Genomic DNA, 17,299 nt, shown 5'->3' with positions numbered 1-17,299 from the left:
CCGGGGGCACCCCAAAGAGGAACCCCAGAGCCGCCATACAGAGCTGGCACAGCCATTATGGGCTGGCATGGGTCCTGGTGGGACCACTATGGACTGGGATGGATCCTGAGCAGGTTCTCCTCCAGCTTGTGCTGCCTGCCAGGGGCACAGGGCAGCGTGGGCACCTGAGGGCATCCTGTGGGGTCACCCCAGAGCCACCACAGGGTCGTGGCATTGTCATTATGGACAGGGATGGGTCCTGTGCGGGTTCTCCTCCAGCTTGTGCTGCCTGCCGGGGGCACAGGGCGGTGTGGGTACCCCAAAGAGGAACCCCAGAACCACCACAGGGTCCTGGCAGGGCTATTATGGACTGGGCTGGATCCTGAACAGGCTCTCATCCAGCTTGTGCTGCCTGCGGGCACAGGGCAGTGTGGGCACCCCTGGGGTCACCACAGAGCCACCACACAGTGAGGGCAGGGCTGCTATGGGAATGGATGGGTCCTGAGCAGGTTCTCCTCCAGCTTGTGCTGCCTGCCAGGGGCACAGGGCAGTGTGGGCACCTGGGGGGGGCACCCCAGAGCCACCACAGAGCTGGCAGGGCCGTTATGGACAAAGATGGGTCATGGTGGTGCCATTATGGACAGGGACAGGTCCTGGCAGTGCCATTATGGACATGGATGGGGTCCTGAGCAGGTTCTCCTCCAGCTTGTGCTACCTGCGGGCACAGGGCATGCTCAGAACCCGAGGGCATCCCAAAGAGGAACCCCAGGGCTGCCACAGGGAGCTGGCAGTGCCATTATGGACTGGGACAGGTCCTGGTGGGACTGCTATGGACTGGGATGGGTCCTGGCAGCACCATAATGGACAGAGACAGGCCCTGGTGGCACCATTATGGACAGGAACAGGTCCTGGTGGTGTCATTAAGGACAGAGACAGGTCCTGGCAGTGCCATTATGGACTGGGTAAGTTCCTGGAGGTGCCATTATGGACTAGAACAGGTCCTGGCAGCGCCATTATGGACAGGAACAGGTCGTGGCTGTGTCCTTATGGACAGGGACAGGTCCTGGCAGAGCCATTATGGACAGGGATGGGCCCTGGTGGTGTCATTATGGAGATATATGGTGCCGTTATGGACTGGAACAGGTCCTGGCAGGGCTGTTATGGACAAGAACTGGTCCTGGCAGCACTATTATGGACAGGAACAGATCGTGGCTGTGTCCTTATGGACACGGATGGGTCCTGGCCATGCCATAATGGGCATGGATGGGTCCTTGCAGTGCCATTAGGGACAGGGACAGGTCCTGGAAATGCCATTATGGACTGGAACAGGTCCTGGTGGTGTCATTAAGGACAGGGACAGGTCCTGGCAGTGCCATTATGGACTGGAACAGGTCCTGGCAGTGCCATTATAGACAGGGACAGGTCCTGACAGTGCCATTAAGGAGAGGGACAGGTCCTGGCAGTGCCATTAAGGACAGGGACAGGTCCTGGCAATGCCATTGTGGACATGGATGGGGCCCAGCTGCAGCCCAAGGGCAGAGCCCAGCAATGCTGGGAATGGGGTCCCAGAGGAGGATGCTCAGGGAGGAAGGGCAGTTCCACGTGCCCGCCTGGGACCCTCAGAGCGAGCAGAGAACAGATCGTGCCACAGCTAGAAGTGGATTTTGGAAAGGGGCCATGATGGCACCGGTCACCCTGAAGCTGTCATGGAAAACCAACAATCCTGTCTGCGTGAGTCAATGGCCCCTGGAGAAGAAGAAACTGAGTTCTCTCAAATCTGGTCAATGAACAATTAGAGAAAGGCCACATCAAAGAAACCAACAGTCCCTCGCAGTGGCCACAGGGTTCCCCTGCACCCCAAACTCTCACACCAGTGAGCAAAGGGTTGTCCTGCACCCCAACCCCTCACAGGGCTCCCCTGCACCCCAAACCCTCACAGCAGTGGGAATGGGGTTGCCCTACCACCCAAACCCTCACAGCAAAGGGAACAGGGTTCCCCTGCACCCCAAACCCTCACAGGGTTCCCCTGCACCCCAAACCCTCACAGCAGTGGGCACAGGGTTCCCGGGCACCCCAAACCTTCACAAGGTTCCTCTGCACCCCAAACCCTCCCAGAAATGCTGTGGGCACCATTTCCATCCCTATTCCCATCCCACCTGCATCACAACCCCTTCCCTATCCCAATCCCTTCCTTGTCCCATCCGAATCCCGGCCCCTTTCTCTATCCTATCCCCATCCCAACCCCTTCCCTGTCCCATCCCCATCCCAACCCCTTCCCTAGCCCATCCCACCCCACCCACACCTCACCCCCATCCCCGTTCCACCCCACCCCTCCGGCGCCGCCCCCACCTCTCCGCGGCGTGGCTGCACAGCGCGTCCCAGCGCTCCTTCAGCTCCCCCAGCAGCTCCTCCAGCGGCTGCAGGTCCTGGGGCAGCCGCGCCCCCTCCCGCAGCGCCCGCCCGCTCCGCAGCGTGGCCTCGTACACCGGGCGCTTGGCCCGCAGCACCTTCTGGAACGCCTGCAGGGGCACAGGCAGTGTGGGCACCCAGGGACAGCCCAGAGCCACCACACAGAGTGGGCAGGGCTGGGTCCCCCAGCTGGAGAAGGACACTCCCTGCTCCCTCAAGGTCTCTGGGGCGGTTGGGATGCCCTAAATGCCCAACATCCCTCAGCCCAGGACTCCCCCAGATGTGTGGGGGGACACTCCCTGCTCCCCCAAGGGCTCTGGGGTGGTTGGGATGCCCTACAAACCCAACACCTCTCAGCCCAGCGCTCCCCCAAGGTCTCCCAGCACTGTAGGATGGCCCTAGGGTGTTCCCTGACACCCCTGGCACTGGGTGTTCCCCCGGGTGCTGGGTCCCCCGGCTGGAGAAGGACACTCCCTGCTCACCCAAGGGCTGTGGGGTGGTTGGGATGCCCTACAAACCCAACACCCCTCAGCCCAGCACTCCCCCAAGGTCTCCAAGCACTGCAGGATGGCCCTGGTGTCAGAGCTCAGCACATCCCTCTGGGTGTCCAGAGTTGCCGAGGACCCCGCCGGGGGCTCAGAGATCCTGGCAGGTAGCCCAGAACACCTGGGGATTTGATTTTGACCCCTGGAGCAAGTTGCCAACTTTGCATGAGGACCTGAAAGTCACACCGGTTTGAATGGTGTAATAATAAAATGATCACAGGGTGAAAATGTAGATTTTAGGATTTTTGGTATGGGGACAAGATAGAGGAATCTGGGCATGTCCAGCCTTTTTCCTTCTTCTTGTTCTCCATTTTCTGCTGTGATGTTGGCACTTTGGGATCGGTTTGGAGTAGAAGCTCACTGTCTAACATAGGTGATGGGTATTGGGAATTAAGTGTAAATATGTTATATGTAGTTTGTAGTATAAAAGGACAACACCACCTCAGGGGCGGTCAGAGTGCCTGTGGCTGCCCTGCTGAGCAGATCTCGGCTGGGCAGAAAGAAAATTTTATAGATAAGAATTAATAAACAACCTCAACACTGAAAAGTGAAGAGTCCAGACTCGTTCTTTAGCCGCGCGGGCCGAAGCAGAGACATCCTGCACAACTCGGGGCAGCAATTATCAACAGCAATCTGAGACCCTGGGGTATTGTCCAACCCCCCCCAGGAGCTGGGGACCCCCCAGAAGCCCAGTTCTGCACGCCCCGTGCCGAGGAGCACGAGGGGCAGCCCCACCTTGTGCTCAGCCAGCTGGCACTTGATCTCCTCCTGGCTGGTGGCCGCGTCCTGAGGCTCCTCCAGGCTCTGCTCCACCTCGTCCATCCAGTCCAGGAGCAGCCGCCGGGACTCGCTGAACTGCAGGGCAGGGCAGGGCTCAGGGGGCTGCAGGGGGCTCGGGGGGGATCCAGCAGCAAAGTGGATGTGAGGCCACCCAAACAGGAGCCATGGGGCCACACAAGGCAGTGACACGGCCTGGCCACCACCACGGGGCAAACCATGGACCAGGACAGCACAGTGACAGCACCAGAGCCATGGGGTCCCTTCCTGGGCCAGGACAGCACAGTGACAGCACCAGAGCCATCAGGTCCCCTCCTGGGCCAGCTCCCAACAGGACCCATGACATGGAATCAACAGTCCCGGGATGGTTTGGGCTGGAAGGACCTCAAAGCCCATCCAGTTCCACCCCCTTGCCACACCTTCCACTAGCCCAGCTTGTTCCAAGCCCTGTCCAACCTGGCCTTGGACACATAAGAGGATGGGGGCAGACACAGCTTCTCTGGGAAACCCCCCTCACAGGGAAGAATTTCTTCCCAAGATCATGGGAAGAAATTCATGGGCCGGGACAGCACAGTGACAGCACCAGAGCCATGGAGTCCCTTCCTGGCACATCTCCCAGCAGGATCCATGTCATGGAATCAACAGTCCCAGGATGGTTTGTGTTGGAAGGACCTCAAAGCCCATTCAGTTCCAGCCCCTTGGCATGGGCAGGGACACCTTCCACTGCTGCTCCAAGCCCTGTCCAACCTGGCCTTGGACACGTCCGAGGATGGGGCAGACACAGCTTCTCCAGGAAACCCTCCTCCCAGGGCAGAATTTCTTCCCCCTATCCCATCCATCCCTGCTCTCTGGCATTGGGAAGTCATTCCCCGTGTCCTGTCCCTCCAGGCCCATGTCCCAAGGCAGCCAAGGTGCAGAGCCCCCTCCCCAGCCCGGGCTGTGTCCCGGTACCTGCTTGCTGCGTTTCCGGGCCTCCTCCAGCACGGCTCCCCTCTCTGCTGCCCGCTGCAGGACCTTGCCCAGCCTCTCCCGGGCTGCCAGCACCAGGTTCTGGATGACGGCCCCGTCCTGCTTCCGACTGAAATCCTTGAGGCGCGCGGCCACGGCCTCCAGGCCGCCCAGCTTCTCCCCGTGCGCGTTCGCCTCCTTCACCAGGGCCTGCGGGGAGGGGGCAGCTCAGGGTGGGGGTCCTGGGGCGGGTGAGGAGCCCCCAGACACAGCCCGTGCCAGGAGGGGACACGGAGCACCAGGCACGGGCTGGGACGGGGCACAGAGTGTTGCAGTGTTATTTCAGGGTTTACCCCAGAACTTGGGTCCCTTCACTGATAATTCCCTGCCAGGTGTGTCAGCCACCTCTCCTTCCCCCTCCCAGCACTCTCTGTCCATCCTGGAATTCCAGAATTGAGTGATTGACAGATTCAAAGGATGCCTTCTACCCCTGGGGGGGCATTGGGCCATCCAGGTGTCCTTTGTCCCTTTGTCCCTTTGTCCCTCCTCTCCTGTCCCTGGTTGGTGGCACCCGACCCCTTCCCTGCCCCTCTCCCCCGGGTTCAAAGGAACAGCGCAGGCTCAGGGCGTTCTGTTGGAGGAGTTGCTGGATTCAGAGGCCTGTGGGCCAGAATAAAGCTCTGGATCCAAACCCTCCATCAGAACCGACTCCTTTCCTTCACCATCACCTTAAAGCTTCTCTGCCAGAGGGAAACCTGAGGAGCAGCCCCTGTTATGGGGGGAAGCTTCATCCCAGCCCCACCAGAGCTCCTGCAGGCCTGGACTTGTCTCCTTGTGCCCAGCTGCAGCACCCAGCCAGCCAAAAGTGTCTGTGGGGTGAAACACCACACACCCAGCCAGCCAAAAATGGGGTGAAACACCACACACCCAGCCGGCCAAAAGTGTCTGTGGGGTGAAACACCACACACACACCAGGCCAAAAGTGTCTGTGGGGTGAAACACCACAATTGCCCCCATTAGGTTCAGCATCAAGGGCCAAGGCATGTTCCATGTGCAATATTGGTAAATTCCAGTAACAGAGCTTGCTCGCTCTGCTGTGGTTGGGGACATGGTGCCCTGTTCTTCTAAAGTGCTTCTAAGTATTCTGATGTTTACATTTTTGTTTCTCATGTGCTTTTCATGTAAATAATGATTGTTTTGCATCCCGTTCTGGAGGAGGAGAGAATTGACGGGCTGTTGGTTTGACCAGTGCGGTTGGAGAGGCGGCAATTCCATCCTCCAATCCCTGGTGACTTTTGGAATTCTATAAATATCAAGGTGCAGAAGTAAACACACCCTTTTTTGCCTCGGACATCTCAGTCTGTGAGCATCATTCATTTTGTGCCATATGGTGGCAGGGACACATGTGCCACTCGCCCCGGGCACCCCTGGGGCAGACCCCAGCCCCACAAACCGACCCTGAGGGTGTCTCTCTTGCCTTGTGTTCCTGGATCGAATTGCCACAGGGACACATGCCACTCCTCCAGGCACCCCACAGGTGCCACACAGCACTCTTGGGGCAGACCCCTGCACCACAAACCGTATTGCCACAGGGACACGCGTGCCACTCACCCTGGGCATCCCTGGGGCAGACCCCAGCCCCAAAAACCGACCCTGAGGGCACCGCTCTTGCCTTTTGCTCCTGGATCATAGTGCCACAGGGACACGTGTGCCACTCGCCCTGGGCACCCTGCAGGTTCCACTTACCCCGGGCACCCCTGGGGCACACCCCAGCCCCACAAACTGGCCCCGAGGGCACCGCTCTTGCCTTGTGCTCCTGTGTCATGGTGCCACAGGGACACACATGCCACTTGCCCTGGGCACCCCTGAGGCAGACCGCCGCCCCACCAACCAGCTCTGAGGGCACCGCTCTTGCCTTGTGCTCCTGGATCTGCGCGGTGACGGTGTCCAGGACGAAGCTGGGGGGCGCAGGGGACCCCAGCAGCTCCTCGGCGTGGGCCACCCAGCGCAGCAGCTCCTGCGCCGAGCCGTGGAACTCGGTGCTGACCGTCAGCCCCTCGGCCAGGCGCTCCTGTGGGCATGGTGGGCACCGGTGGGCACGGCAGGCACTGGTGGGCACCGGCTGCCCTGCTCAGGGGGAGCCCCCCGCGGGTCAGAGCCCCCCACAGCCCCCCGCACACCTTCCTCTCCTGGGCCTCGGCCTGGACGCTGTCCCACTTCTGCTCCAGCAGGCGCAGGCTGTGTTCGGTGCTGCAGGGCCGGCCGGCGCGGCACGAGTCCAGCAGCCGCTGCAGCCGCTCCCGCAGCCCCCGGTAGGAACCGGCCCGCGCCTCCAGCTCCCGGCACAGCTCCTGCCGGGATACCGGGACGGTGGCGTCAGCACCGGGACAGCGGGACAGTGGCGTCAACAGAGGGACGGTGGGACAGTGGGATAGTGTGGAAGCGGCATCAGCGGCGGGACAGGGGGCAGGGGGAGGAAGGGACAGGGAGTGGGATGGGGATGGAGATGTGGATGGGGCAGGCAGGGTGACGGGTACAGGGATGGAGATGGGTGGTGTTGGGAACAGGAGCAGGAATGGGAATGGGGATGGGAACAGGGATGGGGATGTGGAGGGGTCAGGTAAAGTACACAGGGGACAGAGATGGGGATGGGAACAGGGAGGGATCAGGTAAAGCAGACAGGGAACAAGGATAGGGATGGGAACAGGGATAGGGATTGGAATGGGGTTGGGAACAAGGATGGGGATGGGAACAGGAATAGAAATGGGAATGGGGTTGGGGACAGGGATGGGAATGAGTGTGGGGCTGGGAACAGGGCTGGGGACAGGGGTGGGGATGAGAATGGGGCAGGCAGGGTGATGGGTACAGGGATGGGAGCAGGGATGGGAATGGGGCTGGGGACAGGGATGGGGATGTGGATGGGGCAGGCAGGATGACGGGTACAGGGATGTGGATGGGAATGGGGCTGGAGACAGGGATGGGAATGGGAACGGGGCTGACAACAGGGATGGGAACAGGGATGGGGACAGGGATGGGAAAGGGAACAGGGATGGGAACAGGGATGGTGTTGGGAACAGGGATGGGGATGAGAACGGGGCTGACAACAGGGATGGGAACAGGGATGGGAAAGGGAACAGGGAAGGGAAAGGGAATAGGGATGGGGATGAGAATGGGAACAGGGGTGGGGATGAGAATGGGGCAGGCAGGGTGATAGGTACAGGGATGGAGCTGGGAACAGAGATGGCAATGGGGATGGTGTTGGGAATGGGAATGGGGATGGGAATGGGGATGGGGACAGGGATGGAGATGGAGATGGGAATGGGAATGAGGCTGGGGATGGGAACAGGGATGTGGATGAAAGGGGGCACAAGGATGGGGATGGGAATGGGGCTGGGAACAGGGATGAGAATGGGGATGGGGATGGGAAGAGGCATAGGAACAGGGATGGGAACAGGCATGGGGATGTGGAGGGGTTAGGTAAAGTAGACAGGGGACAGGGATGGGAACAGAGGACGGGGACAAGGGAGACAGCCACAGTGAACAGGGAGAGGGGATGAAGAGAGGGACAGGAACAGGTTCAGGACAAGGATGTGGATGGGGACAAGAACAGGTTCAGGACAAGGACAAGGTTGGCTCCTGCTCTGAGCTGGAGCAGCTGAGGGAGGGACACCAGGCTCTGCCTGGCTGAGGGGAGGAGGCAGCAGAGAAGGATCCTGGCCCAGCAGTGTGGAGAAGGGTGGACTTGGGTCACGCATCCCCCCAGGAGACCAACAGACTGCAGGGGCCGGTCCTCCATCAGGGCCCAGGCTGCCTCTGGCTCTCACCAGGTGTGCGTTCAGCTTCTCTTTGGTGGCATCCGGGTGGCCCCAGGCCGGCTTGGAGCAGAAGAGCTGCAGCTCCACCTGCTCCAGCCACTGCAGCAGCTCCGTGATCTCCAGCGTGATGTCCTGCACCTGGGGGCGAGGCGGGGCTCAGGTTGTAGCCTGTTTCAGTCATCCCGGTTCTTTCCCCAGGTGTGCCAATACCCTCTCCCTTCCCCTCCCTTGCCCCCGCTGAGCGCTGTCCATCAATACTGGCATTCCAGAAAGGGTGTCATGTGATTGGTGAAGTTCAAAAGATGCCACTCAGCCCTGGGAGACATTGGGCCATCCAGGTGTCATTTGTCCCCTGAGAATTTCCCCCTTACCTGGATGGTGGGATCCCTACCCCTTCCCTCCCCCTCTCCCTGGGGTTAAAAGGAACAGCAACCACGCGGTTCATTGGTTCTGTTGGAGCTGTTGCTGGATTCAGAGGCCTGTGTGCCAGGAATAAAGCTCTGGATCAAAATCCTCCAGCAGAACCAACTCATTTTCCTTCACCTCGCCTAAAGCCTTTCCGCCAGAGGTAAACCCGAGCTCCTGCATGTCTGGACTTGTCCCAAGCACCCAGCTGCAGCATCCAGCTTAGCCAAAGGTGTCTCTGAGGTGAAACCACCACAGCTGCCATCTCTGGTCAAGCAGCAAGGGCCAGACCAGCCCAGGCCCGTTCCATCCGCTATATCGGTATTTAATCCCAATATATAGGCGCCCAACGTGGGGCACCGCAGCTGTACCTGGCTGAGGTTGTTCTCCAGCTCCAGCTGCCGGCTCTCGGTCTCACTGCGCACCAGCTCCCAGTGCTGCTCCAGCTGCTGCAGGCTGCGCTGCAGCCCCTCCACGCTCTCGCCCAGGCTGGAGAGCAGCAGCCCCTGCCCAGCCTCGGTCACCGACTGCACCGTGCGGGCGTGCGACATCACGTCGGTGCGCAGCACCTGGGGAGGGACCAGCGGGGTCACGGTGTGGGGCAGCAGTAGGTACACTCCATTTCTAAAGCCCTTGGCCCCAGAACAGATCTGCTGTCCCCAGCACCACTGGGGAGGAGATGGCAGGGTCACGGCTGGGACTGGGCAGGGACACCCCCATTTCTGAAGCCCCTGGCCCCCAGACAGCTCTGCTGCCCCCAGCATCGCTGCCACTGGGGCAGGAGTGGCAGGATCACGGCTGGGATCGTGGTGGGGGCACCCACAACCCCATTCCTGAAGCCCCCAAGACACCTCTGCTGCCCAGCACCGCTGCCACTGCAGTGGGAGCGGTGGGGTCAAGGCTGGGACAGGGGCAGGGACACCCACACCAGCATTCCTAAAGCCCCTAAAACCCCTAAACCCATGAGGGCCACCCACACCCTGCATTCCTAAAGCCTCTGGCCCCAAGACACCTCTGCTGCCCCCCGGCACTGCTGGGGAGGAAGCGGTGGGGTCACGGCTGGGGCTGGACAGGGGCACCCGCACCCCCATTCCTAAAGCCCCTCAGCCTGAAACTGCTGCCCCCAGCCCTGCTGGGGAGGGAGCAGCAGGGTCACAGCTGCGACAGGGGCACCCACACCCTGCATTCCTAAATCCCCTAAAACCCCTAAACCCGGCAAGGACGCCCACACCCCGCATTCCTAAATCCCGTGGCCCCGAGACAGCTCTGCTGCCCCCAGCACCACTGGGGAGGGAATGGCGGGGTCACGGCTGGGGCCGGGCAGGGACAGCCCCATTTCTAAAGCCCCTAAAGCCCCTAAACCCAGCATGGACATCCACACCCCACATTCCTAAAGCCCCTGGCCCTGAGACAGCTCTGCTCTCCCCAGCACTGCTGCCACTGGGGAGGGAGCAGCAGGGTTATGGCTGGGGCCGGGTAGGGACACCCACACCCCCATTCCTAAAGCTCCTCACCCCAAAACACCTCTGCTGCCCCCAGCACCACTGGGGAGGGAGTGGCAGAGTGACGGCTGGGACAGGGACACCCACACCCGCATTCCTAAAGCCCCTGGCCCCGAGACACCTCTGCTGCCCCCAACACTGCTGCCACTGGGGAGGGAGTGGTGGGGTCACAGCTGGGACAGAAAGACAGGGGCACCCACACCCCCATTCCTAAAGCCCCTAAACCTGGTAGGCACACCCACACCTGCATTCCTAAAGTCTCTCGCCCCGAAACAGCTCTGCTGCCCCCAGCACTGCTGCCACCGCAGCCCTGGGGAGTGACAGTGCCACGCTGGGCAGGGATGGCACCCATGGGTGCCTCCAGGCTGGTGCCAGGGTGATAAGCAGGGCCGAGGCACAGGATTTGCCAATTCGTGGCAGCAGAGCAGCAGGGATAGGGGCAGAAGGACAGGGGCAGAGGGGACGGGGCATAGAGGACAGGGGCAGCAGGACAGGGGCAGCGGGACAGGGGCAGAGGAGACAGGGGCAAATGAGACAGGGGCAAATGAGACAGGGGCAAATGAGACAGGGGCAAAAGGGACAGGTACCCATTTCACGGCCTCCCTGGAGCAGGGACAGCCCGGGCCTCGCAGCCTCGCCCATGTCAGGCACGTCAGGAGCATGCCCGGGCACAGGGCTGTGGCACGGGGCCGGCCCTGGGACAGCTCATTCCTCCCGTGCTGTCACCGAGGGAGGGGACGCGTCCTGTGCTGCAGCCTGCCCGGCCCAGCTGCTGCTGCATCCGAGGGGGGACCAGGCAGCGCCCTGGGGCCAGGGCACCCAGCCTGGGGTGCCATTACAGCCAGGACACACAGCCCGGGGTGTCACCAGGGTCAAGACACCCACCCTGACCAGGACACATACCCTGGAGTGTCACCAAAGCCAGGACACCCATCCTGACCAGGACACCCACCCTGGGGTGCCACCATGGCCAGGACATTCAACCTGGTGGTGCCAGCACAGCCAGGACATCCAACCTGGGAGTGCCACCATGACCAAGACACCCACCCTGGGGGTGCCACCATGGCCAGGACACACACCCAGGGGGTGCCACCATGACCAGGACACTCACTCTGACCAGGACACCCACCCTGGGGTACAACCACAGCCAGGACACCCATCCTGACCAGGACACCCACCCTGGTGGTGCCACCATGGCCAGGGCACACACTCTGATGTGTTACCATGACCAGGACACCCACCCTGACCAGGACACCCACCCTGGGGGCGGCACCACATCCAGGACCCCCAGGACTCCCACACCAGCAGTGTGACCATGGCTGTGCTCGTGTGTCCCCCGGCCCCGGTGCAGGCTCACCTTGTGCTTGGCCAGCTCGATCTCGCAGCTCTGCAGGTCGGGCCGCAGGGGCGCGGGGCCGCGCAGCTGCTCCCCGGTGCGGCTCAGCCACTGCAGCAGCTCGGCCAGCTGCGTGTGGAACTGCCCCAGCCCCAGCAGCGCCGCCTCCAGCTGGTGCTGCGGGAGGGAAACGTGGGGTCAGGGGAGGGAAGGGCAGCCCACAAGGCCCTGGGTGCCCACAGAGCTTCTGGCACACACCCGGTGCCCACACAGCGCCCACCTGGCCCTGAGAACACACACAGTGCCCATATAGCCCTAGAGAGCCACCCAGTGCCCAACCAGTGCCCACCTGGCTCTGAGCACCCACCCAGTGCCCACAGAACACCCGGCACACACCCAGTGCTCACCCAGTGGCCACATGGCCCTGGGCACCCACAGAACACCTGGCACACACCCAGTGCCCACCTGGCCCTGGGCACCCACCCAGTGCCCAACCAGTGCCCACAGAGCACCTGGCACACATCCAGTGCCCGCCTGGCTCTGAGCACCCATCCAGTGCCCACCCACTGCTCACCCACTGCCCACAGGGTCCTGGGCACCCATACAGTGCCCATACAGCCCTGAACACCCACTGAGTGCTCACCCAGTCTCTACGGAGCACCCATCACACACCCAGTGCCCACACGGTGCCCACAGAGCACCTGGCACCCATCCAGTGCTCACTCAGTGCCCACAGAGCACCCACACGACCCTGGGCAACCAACCAGTGCCCAGCCAGTGTCCACTCATCCCTGGGCACCCACCCAGTGCCCACCTGGCCCTGGGCAGCCACCCAGTGCCCAACCAGTGCCCAACCAGTGCCCACACAGTGCTCAATCAGTGCCCACTTGACCCTAGGCATCCATCCAGTGCCCACCCAGCCATGGGCACCCACCCAGCACCCACCCAGTGCCCACTTGCAGCCCCCCACGCTGACCCAGCCCCGTGCCCCCCAGCACATTCACAGCACCCCCCTGTCCTGCCAGTCCTGCCCTGTGCTCCCTCCCCACCTGCCAGCCCTGCCTTGTGCCCCCTGTGCCCCCTGCCCACCTGTCTGCTGACAATCTCCTCCTCCAGGTGGTCCCAGCGCTGGCGGAAGTCGCAGAGCGTGGCCGGGGGGTCCCCCTGCCCTGTGGCCCCCTGGTGCCGCAGGCTCTCCACGTCCACCTTGCACTGGTACAGCTCCCGCTTGAACTCCTGGCAGGTGGCACCGGTTGGTGACAGGGTCAGCCCGACCCCAGGGCTCCACACACATGGCACAGCACAGGCTCCGGGCCCTGAGCTGCTCCTCTGGGGGTGCCCAAGCACCTCAGGGACTCGTGGGGGCCATCCCAGGCAGAACTTGGCCACCCTGTGCACTGGGGCACGGGCACTGTCCAAGGTGCCATCCCAATCCATCCAACCTCTGCCTGGAGCACCTGCTGCCCTCCCTGCCCCTGCCAGCCCCCAGGGATCAGGGCATGATGTGGCACGGCATGGCACAGCATAGCCCAGCATGGTTTGGCGTGGCACAGCACAGTTTAGTGTGGCACAGCATGGTTTGGAATGGCACAGTGCAACCCGGTGTGGCACAGCACAGTTTAGTGCAGCACAGCATGGCCCAGCACAGCACAGTTTGGCATGGCACGGCATGGCCCGGTGTGGTGTGGCACAGTTTGGCGCAGCACAGCATGGCCTGGCATGGCACAGCACGGCCAAGCTTGGCACAGCACAGTTTGGCATGGCACAGCACAGTTTAGTGTGGCACAGCACGGCCCAGCACGATTTGGTGTGGCACAGCATGGCCAAGCGTGGCACAGCACTGTCTGGCACAGCACAGCCTGGCTCGGCACAGCATGGTGTGGCACAGCACAGCCCAGCTTGGCCCAGCATGGTTTGGCACGGCACAGCACAGCCCAGCATGGCACAGCACAGCACGGCATGGCATGGTTTAGTGCAGCACAGAACAATTTGGCATGGCACAGCACTGTTTAGCGTGGCACAGTACAGTTTGGCATGACACAGCACAGTTTGGCACAGCACAGCTCAGTGTGGCACAGCACCATTTAGCACGGCACAGCACAGTTTGGCACAGCACAGCCCAGCCAGGAGTGGCACAGCACAGTTTGGCACAGCCCAGCCCAGCCCGGCACGGAACATCTCATCACCTTGAGCTCGGCCAGCTGCTGCTGCACCATGTCCAGGTCGCCGCCCACCAGGAACTCCTCGGCGATGCGCAGCTCGGCCGCGTCCAGCCACTCCAGCAGCCGCTGGGGACAGGGAACACGCGGGGTTGGGGACCCGTGGTGACCCCACGGTCCCTCAGACCCCTGAGTGGGGACAGGAGGGTGACACTGCCGCCTCCATGGGGGACCTGCCCCCAAACCCACCTGCATGGTGTCCTGGTAGCTGAGGGCGGCCTGGAGCTGCTCCTCGAGGCGCCCGTTCCGCTCCGTCCACACCCGGCTCAGGCTGTGCCAGGAGGAGTAGAGCTGCGCCGGGCACGGGGGTCAGTGCGGGCACAGTGGGGCCGGGCACGGGGGAACAGTGTGGACAGGGCACAGGGGTCAGTGGTGCCACAGCGGGGCCGGGCACAGGGGGACAGTGGGACAGGGCACGGAAGTCAGTGGTGCCACAGCGGGGCCGGAGCACAGGGGGACGGGACGTGCGGGACAGGGTGGACAGGGCATGGGGGTCAGTGGTGCCACAGTGGGGCTGGGATGCCGGGGAACAGGGTGCACAGAGTGGACAGGGCAGGGGGGTCAGAGGTGCCACCGCAGGGCCAGAGTGCAGGGGGATGGGGGGGACAGGGTGGACAGGGCACAGGGAGACAGAGTGGACAAGACACAGTGGTCAGTGGTGGCACAGTGGGGCTGGGGCACGGGGGGGCCAGATGTGGAGGACAAGGTAGACAGGGCACAGGGGTCAGCAGTGCCTCGGGGGGACAGGGCATAGGTGTCACAAGGGCCAGGGGCACAGGGGCGGCACCACATGGACATCTAGGTCTGGAGACACCACAAGAGTGCCGGGGCACAGGAGCTGTGTGAGGGGTCAGTGGGGAGCACTGTGGGGGTCAGTGGAACTGCTGGGCATCGGGGACACGCCACCCCCACAAGCAGCATCCTCGCACCCCCAGGATGTCCCTCCCTGAACCCAGCCCCAAGGACACTCACATCGTCCAGGCTCTTGGTGACATCAGGTTTGTCAGGGTCCCCACAGGATGCCATCAGCTCCACGCCCAGGCTGCCCAGCGTGTCCAGCTCGCCCTGCAGCGCGTCAATGTCCTCCCGCAGAGCCTGCGCAGGGCACAGGGCTCAGCGCTGCCCACACCAGGGACTGCCCAGGGCATTGCCCACACCAGGATCTGCCCAGGACACTGCCCACCCCAAAGGCTGGCCAGGGCCCTGCCCACACCAGAGGCTGGCCATGTCATGGCACTGCCCAACAAGCCCCCACCCAGCCATACCTGCATGGTGCGCAGCCGCGTGCGGATGGCCTCGGGCTCACCACCAGCCTCCTCCAGGCCCAGCACGAGCTGCTGGGTGTCACTGAGCACCACAGCCAGCTCAGACAGGCCATGCCAGAAGCGCTCAGCCAGTGCCAGCAGCTCCCGAAGCCACCGCTCCCGCTCCTGGCAGCGGCCGTGCAGGCAGCCCCACAGTGACAGCAGCTGCTCGGTGCGCTCCTGGATCCCTACAGGGCACAGCAGGTCAGGGATCGGGGTGCTGCGAGGGCCCTAGCACCCACACAGGCCCTGACAGGGACACGGATCTCCTGCCGGCCATGCTGTGCCCACCCCTCCATGCCGGTACCTCTGTCCGCAGCGTCGGAGCTGACCGCCTGCACGGTGGCCAGCAGCTCCTCGCCCTGTGCTCGGATCCCCTCCAGGGCCACCCCGAGCTTCTCCAGCTCGCCCAGGGCCAGGCTGTTCTCCCGGATCTGCTCCCTCAGATGGGCCGCATCGCCACGGATGGGGGGCTGGCTCTGCAGCCGGCTCTGCAGCCGCTCCAGGCACTCCAGCAGCAGGTCCATGCGCTCTGACAGCTGCGGACCAGCCCAGTGACTCGAAGGTATGGCCCCGGGGATGCGCCCCACCAGGGCAGCGGTGGGCATACCTGGCTGTATCGCGGCAGGGCATCCTCCAGCAGAGTCGCCGCCTGGCGCACGCGCTCGCGGATGTGGCCATACTGCTCCTCCAGCTCCTGCCAGCGCCGCTGGAACGGGGCTCCCTGCTCGGGGCTCAGGTCCAGCAGCTGCGCCGACACACGCTGCAGCTTCCCCACCAGCGGCCGGTGCTCGGCGATGGCCTCCCGCAGGCTCTGGCAGCGGGGAAGAGCCGTGGGGGCGCATTGGGGTGGGATGTGCCCCGTGGGATTCGCCCCACAGGGATGTGCTGCTGCACCCAGTGCTGCTCCCAGAGGGCTCCTGTTCGCTGGGTGTCCCAGCCCAATGGTGCCCATGGCGGTGCCACCCCCATCCCATCACCGCTCCCATCTGCGGGGTGGCCAAGCGAGTCCCTTTTGCCCCTGCCCTGCCCACACCTGCAGCAGTGCCTGCTGCTCCTTGAAGGCCTCGTAGCTGATGGCGTTGGGCGAGAGCTGCACCCCCAGGGCCTGCGTCTCCTCCAGCCAGGGCAGCAGCTCCTCGAGGGCCTCAGAGAACTGGGTGAGCAGGGACTGGGCGTGCTCCAGCTGCACGGCACAGGCGCCGCTGCGCAGGGACAGCTGCTCCGTGCGCTCCCGCAGCTCCTGCACCAACGGCTGTGGAGACAGGGAGTCACCACACAGGGCACAGCCATCCCTGGGCGCTGGTAATGTCCCCTGGCACCCTCGCAGCTCACCTGAAGGCGCTGCCGCAGGGGCTCAGGGCAGCAGCGCAGCAGTGGCTCCGAGAAGCCCAGCAGACGCTCAATGAGGCCCCGGCAGTGCAGGATCTCGGCAGAGAGCAGCTGGAATGGAGCCACAGGTGGGTGCCAGGTCCTGGCAGGGATGGGGATGCCAAGCCCAGTGCCCCCTGTACCCCTGGGCACTGCTGCAGACCCACCTTCTGCTCGGAGAGCTGCGAGCGGAGAGCCTCAGCATCCAGCTGCACCCGGCCAATCTCCTCCAGCCGCTCACCCAGCCCGGCCACGCGGCTGAGCTGGGACTCCAGGACCTGCTCAAACTGCAGTGGAGGGGCAGACGTCAGCCAGGGAGGGTGTGAATGCACCAGGACCGACGCTGGGAATGGTGAGGGGCTCGGGGAGCCCAGTGTGCCAAACCTTCTCCCTGTCACTGGCAGTGACCGAGGGCTCCTGGCCATCCTGCTGGCTCTCCTGCTCGCCCAGCTCCTTCTCCATGCGGCTCAGCCACAGTGCCAGGTCCTCAGGGGCCGTGCCCAGGCGAGACGAGGCCTCCAGGGTCTGCCCCAGCCGGTGAGCGGTGTCAGCGCTGCTCTGGCCCACGATGAGGTAGCGCATCCTCAGCGACTCCATCTTCTCCTGTGTCAGCTGGGCCTCCTCCCCTGTGGCACCGCAACACCGCCATCAGTGCCACTGTGACACTGCCATCAGTGCCACCACACTGG

The 17,299-nt window shown here is 63.2% G+C and overlaps 1 protein-coding gene across 1 annotated transcript; it reads right to left on the bottom strand.

Moving 5' to 3' along the window:
• On the bottom strand, positions 1 to 17,234 carry LOC131080419 (microtubule-actin cross-linking factor 1, isoforms 6/7-like). The gene is made up of 20 exons (XM_058018664.1): positions 16,995 to 17,234; positions 16,778 to 16,897; positions 16,575 to 16,682; positions 16,276 to 16,494; positions 15,850 to 16,053; positions 15,547 to 15,778; positions 15,201 to 15,427; positions 14,908 to 15,030; positions 14,125 to 14,226; positions 13,903 to 14,004; positions 12,806 to 12,952; positions 11,738 to 11,893; positions 9,250 to 9,447; positions 8,483 to 8,611; positions 6,839 to 7,009; positions 6,574 to 6,729; positions 4,662 to 4,868; positions 3,669 to 3,788; positions 2,329 to 2,498; positions 1 to 510 (listed from the first exon to the last, which is right to left on the bottom strand). Exons 1-20 carry the CDS (start codon positions 17,205 to 17,207, stop codon positions 462 to 464), a joined length of 3,153 nt encoding a protein of 1,050 aa, XP_057874647.1. The 5' UTR covers positions 17,208 to 17,234; the 3' UTR covers positions 1 to 461.
• Between the last annotated feature and the right edge of the window lie 65 nt (positions 17,235 to 17,299).

This window comes from Melospiza georgiana, chromosome 1 (assembly GCF_028018845.1).
Source record: "Melospiza georgiana isolate bMelGeo1 chromosome 1, bMelGeo1.pri, whole genome shotgun sequence".
NCBI lineage: Eukaryota > Metazoa > Chordata > Aves > Passeriformes > Passerellidae > Melospiza > Melospiza georgiana.
Note: the sequence above shows the minus strand (reverse complement) of the source record. Positions and strands in the feature narration are given on the sequence as shown.

Coding starts and splice junctions, on each gene's coding strand:
- LOC131080419 (XM_058018664.1), bottom strand. CDS start 17,207: ATGGAGTCGCTGAGGATGCGCTACCTCATCGTGGGCCAGAGCAGCGCT. Junction 16,683..16,777: donor CGCAGCTCTCCGAGCAGAAG/GTGGGTCTGCAG, acceptor GCTCCATTCCAG/CTGCTCTCTGCCGAGATCCT. Junction 9,448..11,737: donor TCGAGCTGGCCAAGCACAAG/GTGAGCCTGCAC, acceptor GTCCCTCCCCAG/GTGCTGCGCACCGACGTGAT.